The sequence below is a fragment of the Bison bison genome, unplaced genomic scaffold (assembly GCF_000754665.1).
Source record: "Bison bison bison isolate TAMUID 2011002044 unplaced genomic scaffold, Bison_UMD1.0 scf7180017864077, whole genome shotgun sequence".
NCBI classification, from domain to species: Eukaryota; Metazoa; Chordata; class Mammalia; order Artiodactyla; family Bovidae; genus Bison; species Bison bison.
Genome location: NW_011494649.1, coordinates 2,657,113 through 2,672,879, shown reverse-complemented (window position 1 = coordinate 2,672,879; position 15,767 = coordinate 2,657,113). Strand labels below are relative to the sequence as shown.

At 37.5% G+C, this 15,767-nt stretch overlaps 1 protein-coding gene across 2 annotated transcripts in view; it reads right to left on the bottom strand.

Moving 5' to 3' along the window:
• Nucleotides 1–15,767, bottom strand: part of SCAF11 (SR-related CTD-associated factor 11) — an 86,182-nt gene that overhangs the window by 48,732 nt on the left and 21,683 nt on the right. For both annotated transcript variants that reach the window (XM_010837535.1, XM_010837536.1), the window contains exons 2-4: nucleotides 9,193–9,246; nucleotides 3,600–3,681; nucleotides 933–1,090 (exon numbers count right to left, since the gene is read on the bottom strand). In XM_010837535.1, the coding sequence (XP_010835837.1) occupies nucleotides 933–1,090; nucleotides 3,600–3,660 (219 nt within the window). In that variant the 5' untranslated portion in view covers nucleotides 3,661–3,681; nucleotides 9,193–9,246. The remainder of the gene's footprint in view (nucleotides 1–932; nucleotides 1,091–3,599; nucleotides 3,682–9,192; nucleotides 9,247–15,767) is intronic.

The following is a 15,767-nucleotide window of genomic DNA, read 5'->3' as shown; positions in this document are numbered from 1 at the left end:
TTCCACACTATTAATGAAATATAGGTAAGATACAGAACTGAGAAAACCCCAATTATGCAAAAGGCAATTAATTCTAATGTGCTTAAGGACAACAAACAATTTGAATGCAGCTAATACTAAAAATATTTTTAAGCTTTATTTCCTTTACTTTTACACACTGACAAATTACTAACTCAAAAAATATAGCATGATCTGTGTGACAAGTTTTCATTTCACAATTCACAACAAAAGGGCTCATAGTGAATACTCACTGTGCAGTAGTATCATGATCTACTTGGCACAAACTGTATCAACATAATACATTAAAAGTCCCAAATTTTTCTATTTCTCAATCATTTACTATCTATGAAGAACCTCAATAATATCTCTAACTTTGAAATTAGTTCATAATACGGGAATTAGAAAATGCAGTTATAAATTTATTTCTGCCTCTTAAGCTATGAGACCTTGGCCAAGTTATAGAACACAGAATCCAAGTTTCCTCATCTGTAAAATGGAAAGACACTGTTACATCTGTTCTGGTTATCCCACAAGGCTGATATAAGGAAGAAATTTAATAATCTATATAAAAATTCTCTGAAAAACATAAAACACAAAGCAGAGAGAAAGCATTAGTAAGCAGACATAATCACAAGAGGGTCAAGTACACTGAAGATGAATTACTGTGTTTCTACCAGAAAAAAACACCTATTTTCCAGTAATTTTTTAAGGTATGCATTTGTAATGTTTGTATTACAAAAGCACAAAAAGCTGAATATATAAAATTTAGAAGAGAATATTTAACAAAATTGGAGCAATACAGAGACATTTGTCCTAAGTGGAAAAGCACACATTACTGTGAAATAATTTATGAAAGGCAGTATCAAGTCTGTAGGTAGAATGAAATCATGCTAGGGAATTAAAATACAATAATATTTAATATTTAGACTCACCTCTGCCCATTTAAGAATACAGGTCAAGCAAAAGACATGATTACAGCTTTCTGGAAAACCGATTTCCTTCTCTAACAGGCAACTGAGACATATTGGACATCTATCAGCTTCACTGTACAACACACCAGTGGTTGCAGTATTATCTTTGTTTTCTTCACCTATAAAGTAAAGCAGTCATATATGCTTTCAATTTCTCTGGATCAAATTACTTATGTTTCTAGTAGTATGATGGACTCGATACTCTAAAGGGCCCTCCTTCTACAAAGCAATTAGATCTTAGATACACTGTAACAAACAAACTTCTTGAGCATAATACCTCCAATGTTTACTAATTTAAATTTAAGGAGGAGTGAAAAGAATTTTTCATGAATTTAATTTTAGAATAATCATACAGTTCAAATATTTAAAAATTTAAAAAAGGTTATAGTAACAAATCTCCCAAGCAAATCCATCTCTATGTATTCAGTTCCACCCAACACAACAAGTAACAACTGTTAAGCTTGTTCTGTGCTCTTCCAAAGACATAATGGAATGCACAGACAAGCAAATCCTAATACGTATTCTTTTAAACCTCCTTCTTCAGACAAATGCTAGAATACTATACACACCAGTTTGAGTTTTTGTTGTTGTTTCAATCTAAAGATGGGACAATCGCTTGTTTTCAAGCTTTGGCTATTGCAAACAATGAAAAACTTACTTCCCACTTTTAATAGTATATCAATAGGATAAATTCTTAAAAATGGAATTCTAGACCAATGTGTCTGTACATCTGTAATCTGAATAGATATGGCCAAAAATTATACCCCTTAGGGTTTGTACTAATTTAAACACCTACCAGCAATGTAACCAACACACAAGCAGCAAGCAGTGCTTGCTCAGAAGTGAAAGAAACTCCAAGATTTGACATAAAGTAAAACAAAAATAAAGAAACAGCTGAAATGTGACCAGTATATGCCAAGTAAATGGAAAACCTGAGATCACCCTGAGAACACACGTTCGTACTAGTGTTTAGATTTGGAGACTAACCTTTAGGACCAACTCAGGTAGGGAAACTGACCCTGGGAGATTCCCCTTTTAAGCCAAGATCCTCAAATGGGGTTAAAGTGGTCCCAGCATGGGTTCAGGAAAAAAACAAATACATATAAATCCTCTGAATGAAAACATCCCTAATTTAGGCCCTCATGATTCCACACCTCATAATCAAACATCACCAAGCCAAAGAAAATAAGTTGACTTGAGTAAGAATCAGCAGAAACAAGAATGTGCTTAAATTTATTTCTATATTTTACATACTATATTCATTATAAATTTATTTAGATATCCACTGGCTTCAAACATTAGAACTTTCAAATACTACATTTTTGTTGTTTAGCTGCTAAGTTGTGTCTGCCTCTTTGCGACCCCATGGACTGTAGCACATCAGGTTTCTCTGTTCTTGCTATCTCCTAGAGTTCGCTCAACAGTAGACTAGACCCAGAAGAAAACAATATCTGTGAACTAGAAGAAATGAAAAACTGAAGAAACCACCCAGACTGTAAGAAACAGAAAAGGAGATGTAATCTGTGAAAGAGAGGTTGGAAAATGAGGTCAAGACAAAGTCTAACACATTAACCGAGGCTCAGAAGAAGAGAGTAAAAGGCAGGCAATAGTTAAAGTACTAATGGCTGAAAAATGATAAAACAAATAAAAAACACAATCCAACAGATAAAGGACACACAAGGTATACTAAATAGGAGAAACGAAAATAATCCACGTTTAGAAACAATGTTGCCAAACTGTACAACATCAAAGATGAAAAAAACATCTTAAAACCAAAAAGAAGAAAAAGATCATCTACAAGGGAATGACAATTAACTTCAAAGGACATTTCTTGACAGCTAGTAAGAAAACTAGAAAATAGCCCAAACGGGGAAAAAAACAAAACTTCAGAGCGCTAAGAGACAAAATAGTTATCAATCCAGAACTGTATTATCATTCTTTGAAAGCTTAGAAGAAGATAAAATTTAAAAACACTTAAGCATTTACCACCAACAGACTTTCACGGCTGCTGCTGCTGCTAAGTCGAGTCAGTCGTGTCCGACTCTGTGCAACCCCATAGACGGCAGCCCACCAGGCTCCCCCATCCCTGGGATTTTCCAGGCAAGAATACTGGAGTGGGTTGCCATTTCCGTTTCCAATGCATGAAAGTGAAAAGTGAAAGTGAAGTTGCTCAGTCATGTCTGACTCTAAGCGACCCCATGGACTGCAGCCCACCAGACTCCTCCATCCATGGGATTTGCCAGGCAAGAGTACTGGAGTGGGGTGCCATTGCCTTCTCCAGACTTTCACTAAAGGAACTCTAAGATTTTTTTTTTCCCAGAAAGAAGAAAGAGAATGGAAAAAAAAAAAAAAAAGACAATAATGATAAAAAATTTTGAACAAAAAAAAAATGTCATTCTGAAATCAGCAGAGAGCAAAAATTTAAGAATAGAAAGGTTCAATGAACTAAAAACACTGATTGATTGCAACAAGACATGAGAAGAGTAAAAAAAAGTGTGCACTACTTATTTAGGCAGCTATTTCAGAGTTTAAGAACAACGAAAATATGTAAACAAAAAAATATGTGCTAACAGTTTGGAAACACTAAGTTTTGCTTTCAACACAAAAGCTTTATAAAAATTAAGTTACCTTGCATATCTTCATAGTCCTGATCACCCACATTTAGAGTATATATAGTTTTCTTCTTCATTTCTCTTTGAAAAAGGATTTCCTACAGGATGAATGATAACAGAGAATTTTTATGTTTGCCTTGTACACATAATATACATTATTAATTTTTTAAAATCCCAAACTCTAAGAAATTATTTTATACATAAAAGAATAAAATATGAATCAAGTCAGTAAATTTTCTGGATAATCCAGTATACTTTTATACTCCCTGCCACCAAGCACAGTCTTTCTGAAAGGAGAAGCCTTATACAGGTATTAAGTAACAAAGACTCATGATAAATTTTGTGGTACAGACATGAATACAATTGGAGCTTACAGAAAAGAGATCAGTTTGGACTAGAGTTTTTATTGAAGTTGATAGGTTATGTATTTTAAGAAGCTTAAACACATTTAAGCAGCAACACAGAATGAACGAATAAAATGGCATATAGGTAGGCCAATCTGACAACTAAGAGTAAGTGGTAAAAGCGCAACTGTGTGTATATATTGAGGAGGGATGGGCATGTAAGGCAAGAAGTTCATCTGAAAGATAACAGTGAAGGCAACAAGAGCAATATAAATCAAGCTCAGCTCGATTATAGATGGATCTCTAGTGATTGAGAGGTTTAGATTCAATCTTATAGATTCCTCTGAAGACTGACATGATGTAAGCAATATACATGAATCTTTTAAAAGAATGATCTGCAAAACACAGAATGGATTATAGTGGGGAGAGATTAGAAGCAAAGATGTTTGCATAGTTAGAGTAACTGGCTGTGAAATGAATAGAGAAGCAAGAAATTAAAGAGCTGAAGTATTTCCAACATTTGGTAACTACATAAATACAGGGAAGGACTAAAAAATTATTTTGGCCTAGAAGACTAGGAAAATGGTGATTACAGGAGACAAAATGAGAAACAGTAAAGAAAATTAATGTGTTAGTTAAGAGGAACAAACTTATGAAGTAAAATTATTTTTTAAATCAACTCTTAGAATTCTAGGGCTTCCCGGGCAGCTCAGCGGTAAAAGAATCCACCTGCAATGCAAGAGACTCAGGAGACTCCAGTTTTATCCCTGGGTTGGGAAGATCCCTGGAGGAGAAAATGGAAACCCACAAGTACTCTTGCCTGGAAAATTCTATGGCAGGCTACAGTCCATGGGGTCACAAAGAGCTGGACACAACGAGCACACATGCACACTTTAGAATTCTTTCTTGAATTACTGCAAGACAAGCAATTGCAAAGAACTATTCAAATATATTTTGGAGTATCTAGGCACAAGAAACCACTAAGTTCATCAGTTATGAGTCGCCCACGTGTGTATGAAGTAATTTTTCTATTAGATTTTTAAATAATGTAAACCTGTGAATTTCTATATTAAAGGTTATGTATTGCCTAGAAAAATCTCTATTAGGTTAAGTAGGGAGAAATGCAAGGGCCCATACTTTGACTCAAAACTCAACCAGAAACTAACATATATAAGAATAACTTAAAGGTTTTAATAAGTTAAAAGTTAGAATTTCAACTCGGTATTAGTTACTTTTAAACTGTTAATTCAATCACAGTCTGCCTTAATAAACTTAGAACGTCAAGAACAAAAGGAAAACCTTTCACTCAGCCTACATGCACAACATTTGTTATACTTCTGGTACTATTCTTTAGGTATCATGTAACAGCTTATCAAGATAAATACACTGACTTCTCCGAGTGAGATGGGCCAGGAGGTTTTAAGCAGAGGCCAGCTCCAAGACCACTGCATTCATCTAGAGGGGGCAATTACAGTGGTTTGCAATAAAAGGAGAAGCAAGGGTGATAAAAAGTGCTCAGATTCCAGTCGTTTTCAAAATATAGCCATCAGGAAAGACTGAATATGGCATATGTGTTAGAGAAGATCCCAGGATAACTTCACGGTATTCAGACTTGAGTAACTAGAACGACAGAATTGCTGAGATAGAACACTTCAAAAATATTCAGATAGTTATAGGTTGTTGTCCCACTTGATGTTTACTCAGAAGGACAGGATCAATATCCCTTGAGAACTTGCCACAAATGCAAGATACCTCAGGCAGCACCCTAGCTAGCGAGGAAGAATCTGCGTTTTATCAAGTTCTATGTCAGACTCATATACCTGAGAAACACTACTACAAACAACTTCCAAACCAAGCTGATTTTAGAATTATATTAAACTTCTGTATGATCTATAATTGAGTATAATTCTTCATTTGGAGAAATTCATAACATATCATCTCTCCGATTATGACTGAGAATTCAAAAAAAAATTGTAACTTTTGTCATAAGCAAATCCGTGCTTATGACACTGCCTAGCACTAACAAGCAAACAAGCATCGAATGCAAACCATTACTATTAGTGCAGATCTTCCATCCAAGTCTGTCTTAAATAAAACCAGGAAGCGCCTCCAATTAATTACTCAAAAGTTTGATACTCCCTCTAAGGATGTTATTAATATTTTTATTTTCCCTTGAAGAAATCATAAAAAAGGCTATTTTTCAGTGATGCATGTGTTAGGGAGGATTCTATCTATTATTATAACCCAGCAGTCAAAAGCTGGCTAAGTATTTTCTATAAAGTTTTGTTGAAGAACAGTCTGTTCATTTCTTTGTATTTCCTATGGCTGCTTTTGCACTACAATAGCCAAGTTGAATAATTACGACAGAAACCATATACTTGGTGTGAAATGAAAATATTTCCTGACATATTTATCAACAAGAAATGACACAGCCATCAGCAATTTCTGGCCTCTATATATGAATGAGGACTCCCAAAACTGCGATCCAGCAGATGCTGCCACCCCTTGCGATGACTGCTGAGGAGCTGGGGGAATGCAAGCAGCAAGGTGAGCAAGGAAGCAGGGTTGGCCCCAGACAGCTGAGGTGCACGTGAGAGGAGTGAAGGCAGCGAGCCCCGAGGCCTGCGGCTTCCATACACAGAACGCCAAATGCCTCAGCCTGACAGCTGATCTTTGACATTCAGACTGCCTGCTCCCTTTGTTGCAAACTTGTATATAGCCTGACTTCCCCTCCTGCCTCCTTGAAGCAGTTTTCTCAGAAAGGCTGAGATGCTATCTCCCGGGCTCAGAGTCCTTAACATTCCCACCAAAAAAAAACTAACTCTACTTTCAGGTTGTGACCTATTTTTTTGTCGACAGTGGCAAAGTCTACAAAAATTATGATAGGCCCTTTTCAGAAAAAGTTTGCCAACCCTATTAAAGACTATAAAAGGCTGCCTCTTTGGAGATGTGGCTCAGTATCTCACTGCAGAGCCCCTCAAGCTTTCTTAGGTATAAGCATTGATTTACATTTGTATTCAACTGGTACCACAGCACAACAGCTACTTACTAAACATCTGAGTCAGTGCTTTTGCAATGGTTCCTTGAGTTTCTTTCAAAATTGCCTGAAGGCCATATACTTTTGTTGATTTATGTACATTTATTTTATCAATCTGGCTTCTAGAGTTTTCAACTTGTTTTCAACTCTGTTTGCTTTAGAGTAAGGTTGAGGCAATTAACTCTTTCAGTTTAAGTTATTTTCTTTCCAGCTTCTTTGCTATATAATCCACTTAACTGCTTCTGATCTGTCACTGTTAATTTTACATCTCTTGCAGAATGCTCCCCTTAATTTTTTTTCCTACGTGATTTCCACCATAAAGCAATCTTATTAGACTTTATAAACAGACTTGTTTGCCTCAAGTGGGCTATTTTGACAAGCTTTTGTTTAGAATATTCTTTATTTGCATGTTTGGTGCTGGAGCTGTAATACTAGCACTCTTCAGCACAGATAGGAATGTCCTGTTATCACAGGTTTTAGAAAAAACTGTTTGCATTCAAACACTAACTAGTCTGACACTTACTAGTAGTGTGACAACTTCTTTAAGCCTGTTTCCTCATTTACAAAATGGAAATAAAATAGTAACCATTTCAGTCATTATGAAAATCAAATTACATAAACACGTAATCCATTTAAAGTGTTCAGTTCAGTTGCTCAGTCGTGTCCAACTCTTTGCGACCCCATGAACCAAAGCACGCCGGCCTCCCTGTCCATCACCAACTCCCAGAGTCCACCTAAACCCATGTGCCTTGAGTTGGTGATGCCATCCAAACATCTCATCCTCTGTCATTCCCTTCTCCTCCAGCCCTCAATCTTTCCCAGCATCAGGGTCTTTTCAAATGAGTCAGCTCTTCGCATCAGGTGGCCAAAGTACTGGAGTTTCAACTTCAACAACAGTCCTTCCAATGAACACCCAGGACTGATCTCCTTTAGGATGGACAGGTTGGATCTCCTTGCAGTTCAAGGGACTCTCAAGAGTCTTCTCCAACAGCACAGTTCAAAAAGCATCAATTCTTCTGTGCTCAGCTTTCTTTATAGTCCAACTCTTACATCCATACATGACTACTGGAAAAACCACAGCCCTGACTAGACGGACCTTTGTTGACAAAGTGATGTCTCTGCTTTTTAATATGCTGTCTAGGTGGGTCATAACTTTCCTATCAAGGAGTAAGTGTCTTTTAATTTCATGGCTGCAGTCACCATCTGCAGTGATTTTGGAGCCAGAAAAATTAATTCAGCCACTGTTTCCACTGTTTCCCCATCTATTAGCCATGAAGTGATGGGACCGGATGCCATGATCTTAGTTTTCTGAATGCTGAGCTTTAAGCCAACTTTTCCACTCTCCTCTTTCACTTTCATCAAGAGGCTCTTTAGTTCTTCCTCACTTTCTAAAGGGTGGTGTCATCTGCATATCTGAGGTTGATGTTTCAGACAGCACAAAAGAAGTACTCAACAACTAGCACATGTGCACAAACACATGAGTAACTCCCCACCCAAAGCAGATTCTAGGTATACCACAGGATTCAAGATGATAAATCTGTATGACTCTCATTAAGAATAGACTTTCACTATTTTTACCAACAAATTTGTAAAACCCCTGTACTACAAAGAATATCCACATATGCAAAGAATGATATCAGTAAAAAGTTTACAAAACTTAACCTATCAAATAGTTCTTCAAACAGAATTTACACAAGGATAAGTAAGTTACTTATTCTACACGGACATTATTTATCAAGATTCTGGTTTATCTGAAAATAAAAATGTTGAAGCAAGACACAAAATCTAGGACTCACACAGTAAACAGCCCTAGGATTTTTGTATCTTATTTTCTACTTTATATACGCATAGGAAAAGAAACACTAAATGCTGTAACATACGGCTGTCTGTGTACTCAATTGCTCAGTCATGTCTGACTCTTTGCGACCTCATAGACCTCAGAGCCTGCCAGGCTCCTCTATTCATGGGAATTTTCCATGCAAGAATAATGCAGTGGGATGCCATTTCCTTCTCCAGGGGATCCTCTCAACCCAGGGATCAAACCCACATCTCTTGCATCTCCCAAATTAGCAGACAGATTCTTTATCACTGCACCGCCTGGGAAGCCTGTAACATATGGCTACTCCAGGAAAAAAGAAAAGGTCATGTTTAAATAAAGTTCCAACCACAATTTCCTAAGACTCTCATTTAGTTTTTAATAAGTATACATTATTTACGAGGTTTCTTACCCTTAAGATTCTTCAGGTCGAGCAGTCAGGTAACCGGCTTTCCATCAAACTTATCTGGAGAGAGAATTATGAAAATCAGTCCTATTTCACTTCACTTTCAACTTGGGTACAAAAGAAAGGAGACTAGTAAAGTACAAAGAACTACTTATTACAGAGGGCCACCAGTTTTGAGTATAATTTGTTTAGAATGTAAAACATTTTAAGAGAATGACTGCGAAGTCGCTTCATGGCACCCCACCAGGCTCCCCCGTCCCTGGGATTCTCCAGGCAAGAACACTGGAGTGGGTTGCCATTTCCTTCTCCAAAGCATGAAAGTGAAAAGTGAAAGTGAAGTCGCTCAGTAGTGTCCGACTCGTAACAACCCCATGGACTGCAGCCCACCAGGCTCCTCCATCCATGGGAGTTTCCAGGCAAGAGTACTGGAGTGGGGTGCCATTATGCCTGTAAATATGAAGACACACATAGGTCCTGGAAGCAAACAATAATGAAACTACTTTGTTCAGGGAGAGAGAAGCACAAGAAAACACATTTCAGCATATAGGAGAAAACCAACAGAAAACAAAGTAACAGAGAATTAGAGAAAAAAAAAACAAAAACTACCCCAACAAACAGACTTAGTCTCATCACCTAATAAAGGAATGCAGAAAAAGATACACAAAAGATATTTAACCAGCCCATAAATTCAACAACTATTAGTATTTAAATTATTTCCTGAACTCCAGATTTTAAGAATCCTTAACCAGTAATCACATCTCGCTTATTCCTCTTTCTCAACCAGCCCCACAGAACTCCCCACATTTCTACAGTCTGCCTATATAATTCACTTAGTATCTAGTCAGCACTCCCTATTTTCTAGGTACCACCAGGCCTTAAGCACTGACACACCTGATTTAAAAAAAAAGTAACAGCATAGCAGGTGCTATAATGGCAGTAAACACAGGATATTACAAAAACACACAATAAGCACCATATCCTTGCAACATATGCCTCTGTAAAAAAAAAAGGCTTCTCAACTAGGACCAAAAAGATTTAAAATGTATTTTTCTAACTCTCCCCCCCCCCCCCATCAAATATTCTGTACCATTATAGCATTTCCATCTTTAAATTAAGGACTCAAAATTTGAATTGTCAAAGTAAACATGGTAGTGAGGATCTTAAATTTCATAATAAATGAATGATATACACAAATAGGTAAATTGATTTTCTGATCATTTTATACTTCCTCTGTGGAAGTGACAATTAGGCAAACATGAAAGATACACTGTACCTAGTTCCACACAATAAAGTTTTATCCCCCAAAAAAGCTTTTCAGACTAATGTCTGGACATATAGGCGGAAAGAAGTATTATTCTCTCTTCTTGAAATTTTATACAAGTACATTTCATACAATTTATCTGAATATATTAATATCTAACTGAACATCATGAAATTAAAAAAATAACACACTAATTTCTATTCATGATCACAAGAGTTGCATATTTTTCCAGCCATCAAATTTAGTTATAATACCAACCAACAGTAAAACTGAAATGGATATAAAATTCAGAAGACTTATAATCAATTTTTTTTCAACTTTTGCTTTATTTGATTCATTTACACACAACTATGGTCTTTATGTTTATATTCCCTCAAAATTCATGTTGAAACCCTAACCCTTAAGGGTAGACAGTACTGTTAATAAGTGCGGCATATGGGACATGCTTAAGAGGGTGAATTGCTCATGAAAGGGATTACTACTTTAGAAAAGAGGCTCTAAAAAGATCTCTAACCCCTTCCTTCTCAGGGAAAATCTGAGACCTGGAAGAGGGCCCTCATCCAACCATAACAGCACCCTATTGTCTAACTTCTAGTCTCTGGAACTGTGTGAAATAAATCTGTTCTTTACAAGCCACCCAGTTTTGGTATTTTCTCATAGCAGCCCAAACAGACTAAGACACATGCTCTGCTTTCAGTTACTAATGCACATTAGTCCCTGGAACAGCTTTCTAGTTCAGTTTTCAACAGGGTTATTTGCTTGCTTGTCAGTAGTTGATCAATAAAAGCAATTCATGGAACCTTTCCATATTCAATTCTTTCATCCTGCACTTATATACAAAAAAAAGTTTTGTTTTCTCAGCACCGTTTACTGATGAACAAACAATTCTACGTCTTGTTTTTTATCAGGTAAAATGAAAATAAAGAAGCTGAAGACATACACATTTATAGGTTTTATAATAAAACCAGTTCCATATATCAATCCAGGAAGGAAAAGAATGTCTTCAAAATGTCTCTAATATTCTTGCAGTGTCTCCAACAGCAAGTGAATGTCAAGAAGGTCCACTAATATGAATCATGTCACATCATACTATGCTAACCAATAACCTAATTATTAGAACAAAACATTTTTTAAAAGTTAAAATAAAAAATAAAACATTTTCAAAAAAGCAAGCCATTTAATCCTCAGGCATAGATTAAAACATAGATTAAACGGACATAGGAGAAGTTTTTCAAATGTAATGTAATTTTGGAAATCAGAGTTCAGGAAAACTATGCTGTTACTGTGAAAGAGAAACTAATGTTCCTATTTCCTTCTAGACTTAATGTAGCATAATCTCCTTGATAAAACTTGTACTGTTATACATGGCAGGATCATATATATGTTGAAAAACAATGAGATATAATTGCCATTTTCAACTATAAAATAAGAAGATGCAAGTTGACATAACATTATAAAATAGATAATAAGTGAAATGGGGAAATTTCCATTCTATGTGAAATGGATTAAGTACATACTATCTTGTTAACCTCACTGAAGAAACTATAAATTCTAGACAAAATGAATGGAGAAGCTAACTGAAAATTAAAAGCGAAACAGTAACAGGTAGTTTGGGGAAGAGCCCCAAATCAGATATATTATCAAACTGGTAATGTGTTTATAATTCTTTCCCACCGAATTTATGCCCCAAAGTTAGGCTTTATGAAACCTGAAACCTATAAAGTGACCACTGTTAGAGAGAGAAACAGAGACACGGAGAGGGGAAGAGAGAAGGAAAGACATATGCACACTGGCACAAGCAAGCATTTACATGTGCTCTAAGAAAAGCCTCCAGCTCTGCCTAAGCAGTAGGAAAGGGGTCTCCTAAAACTCAATAGTGACAGAAATCTTTGTTTTTTCCTTTCTGTTCTTCATTCCCCATGAGCCAGTTCCCAAGCAATCCTGTGGTGGTGATGGCTACAAGAGCAGCAGCAGAGTCAGCAAAAGCCTAAAACTTAGGGAAAGGAACCATTCACAATGATTGCAGAAACTCTGGGTTAATCTCGTTGATTACTCTCCTGCCTTCTGGTCCTTTGGCTTCAGGTGCGATTGTGGAAAATACACACCACCTTGGAGCAAACAAAGACTTAGCTTTCTAGCCAGAGGACAGAAAGGTGTGTGTGTAGGTAGGGAAGAAGTTAGTCTCAGGGATCTAGAAAATACCAAGGAAATAATAGGGGAGAGAGCTTGAGACAGTAATCTGTAAACTGTTCAAATTGTCCAAAATAATTTCAGAACTGCTTGACATAATGAGAATCAAAAAATTTCAAATGCTCATCTATGTCTGCTTCATGACTATGCTAAAGCCTTTGTGTGGATCACAACAAACTGGAAAATTCTTAAAGAGATGGGACTACCAGACCACCTGACCTACCTCCTGCAAAACCTGTATGCAGGTCAAGCAGCAGCAGTTAGAACCGGAAAATTGCAAAAGGAGTAAGTCACAGCTGCACATTGTCACCCTGCTTATTTAACTTGTATGCAGAGTACATCATGTGAAATGCTGGGCTGGATGAAGCACAAGCTGGAATCAAGATTGCCGGGAGAAGTATCAATAACCTCAGATATGCAGATGACACCACCCTTATGGCAGAAAGTGAAGAGGAACTAAAGAGCCTCTTGAAGAAGGTAAAAGAGGAGAGTGAAAAAGTTGGCTTAACACTCAACATTCAAAAAACTAAGATCGTGGCATCTGGTCCCACCACTTAATGGCAACTAGATGGGGAAACAGTGGAAGACTTTATTTTATTGGGCTCCAAAATCACTGCAGATGGGGACTGCAGCCACGAAATTAAGACGCTTGCTCCCTGTAAGAAAAACTATGACAAATCTAGACAGTGTATTAAAAAGCAGACACATTACTTTGCTGACAAAGGTCTGTATAGTCAAAGCTATGGTTTTTCCAGTAGTCACGTATGGATCTAAGAGTTTGATAAGAAAGAAGGCTGAGCACCAAAGAACTGATGCTTTCAAACTGTGGTGACAGAGAAGACTCTTGAGAGTCCCTTGGACTGGAAGGAGATAAAACTAGTCAATCCTAAAGGAAATCAATGCTGAATATGCATTGAAAAGACTTATGCTGAAGCTCCAATACTTTGGCCACCTGATGCAAAGACCAGACTCATTGGAAAAGATCCTGATGCTGGCAAAGACAGAAGGCAGGAGGAGGACAACCGAGGATGAGATGGTTGGTCAGCATCACCGACTCAATGGACATTTGAGCAAGCTCCGGGAGATGGTGAAGGACAGGGAAGTCAAGCGTGCTGCAGTCCATGCGGTCACAAAGAGTTGCAGACTGAGGGACCACCCTCAAACAGCAAGAGCAACATGAGGAAAGACAACACACAGAAACCAACGCCAAGAAGACACAGATAGTAGAGCACTGGGTGAACTGTCTGACAAAGATTTAAAGCAGGCAATAAAAATGTTCCAGCAAGTAAAAGCAAATCCTCTTGAAACACATAGAAAGCTAGAAAATCACAGCCAAGAAACACAAGATATAAAGTACCGCCAATTGGAAATATTAGGACTGAAAAATGCAATAACTGAAACAGAAAACACACTGGACAGACTAAAGAGCAGAACGACAGTCAGTGGACTTAAAGACAAGAGCAGTAGAACCTACCCAATCTGAACAACAGAAAAATATGGGGGAAAATATCATTAGTGTCTCAGGAACTGTAACAGCCAAGAGTCAATTTTGACTCTTGCAAGCTAGGTCTATGCCTTTGGCCACTTTTGTTATTATAATCACATATAATGGCCTGCCTCAGAGAACCCTGCCCCCTCTACCTGACCCTTAAACTAAAATGCCTTTGTTTAGCTCACAGGGAGATAAATAACCCTACCCACTGGGAATGACCCTAAACAATAGCACACTCCCCTGCCTGAGGCAATGTAAAGAAGAGTCTACACATGGACATCACCAAATGGTCAACACCAAAATCAGATGGATTATATTCTTTGCAGGAAAAGATGGAAAAGCTCTATACAGTCAGCAGAAACAAGACCCGGAGCTGACTGTGGCTTAGATCATGAACTCCTTATTGCCACATTCAGACCTAAATTGAAGAAAGTAGGGAAAACCATTAGACCATTCAGGTATGACCTAAACCAAATCCCTTAACATTATACAGCGGAACTGAGAAATAGATTGAAGAGACTAGATCTCACAGACAGAGTGTCTGATGAACTATGGATGGAGTTTCGTGACATTGTACAGGAGACAGGGAGCAAGACCATCACCAAGAAAAAAGAAATGCGAAAAAGCAAAATGCCTGTCTAGGGAGGCCTTACAAATAGCTGTGAAAAGAAGAGAAGCAAAAAGCAAAGGAGAAAAGGAAAGATATAAGCATCTGAATGGAGAGTTCCAAAGAATAGCAAGGAGAGATAGGAAAGCCCTCCTGAGTGATCAGAGCAAAGAAACAGAGGAAAACAATAGAATGGGAAAGACTAGATATCTCTTTAAGAAAATTAGAGATACCAAGGGAACATTTTCATGCAAAGATGGGCTCAATAAAGGACAGAAATGGTATGGACCTAACAGAAGCAGAACATATTAAGAAGAGGTGGCAAGAATACACAGAAGAACTGTACAAAAAAGATCCTCAGGACCCAGATAATCAGGATGGTGTAATCACTCGCCTAGAGCCAGACATCCTGGGATGTGAAGTCAAGTGGGCCTTAGGAAGCATCACTACAAACAAAGCTAGTGGAGGTGATGGAATTCCAGTTGAGCTATTTCAAATCCTAAAAGATCATGCTATGAAAGTGCTCCACTCAATATACCAGCAAATTTGGAAAACTCAGCAGTGGCCACAGGACTGGAAAAGATCCAATTTTCATTTCAATCCCTAAGAAAGGCAATGCCAAAGAATGCTCAAACTACCACACAAATGCACTCATCTCATACACTAGTAAAGTAATGCTCAAAATTCTCCAAGCCAGGCTTCAACAATACGTGAATTGTGAACTTCCAGATGTTCAAGCTGATTTAGAAAAGGCAGAGAAACCAGAGATCAAATTGCCAACATCTACTGGATCATCAAAAGAGCAAGAGAGTTCCAGAAAAACATCTATTTCTGCTTTATTGACTATGCCAAAACCTTCAACTGTGTGGATCACAATAAACTGTGGAAAATTCTGAAAGAGATGGGAATACCAAGACCACTTGACCTGCCTCTTGAGAAACCTGTATGCAGAGCAGGAAGCAACAGTTAGAACTGGACATGGAACAGACTGGTTCCAAATAGGAAAAGGAGTACGTCAAGGCTGTACACGG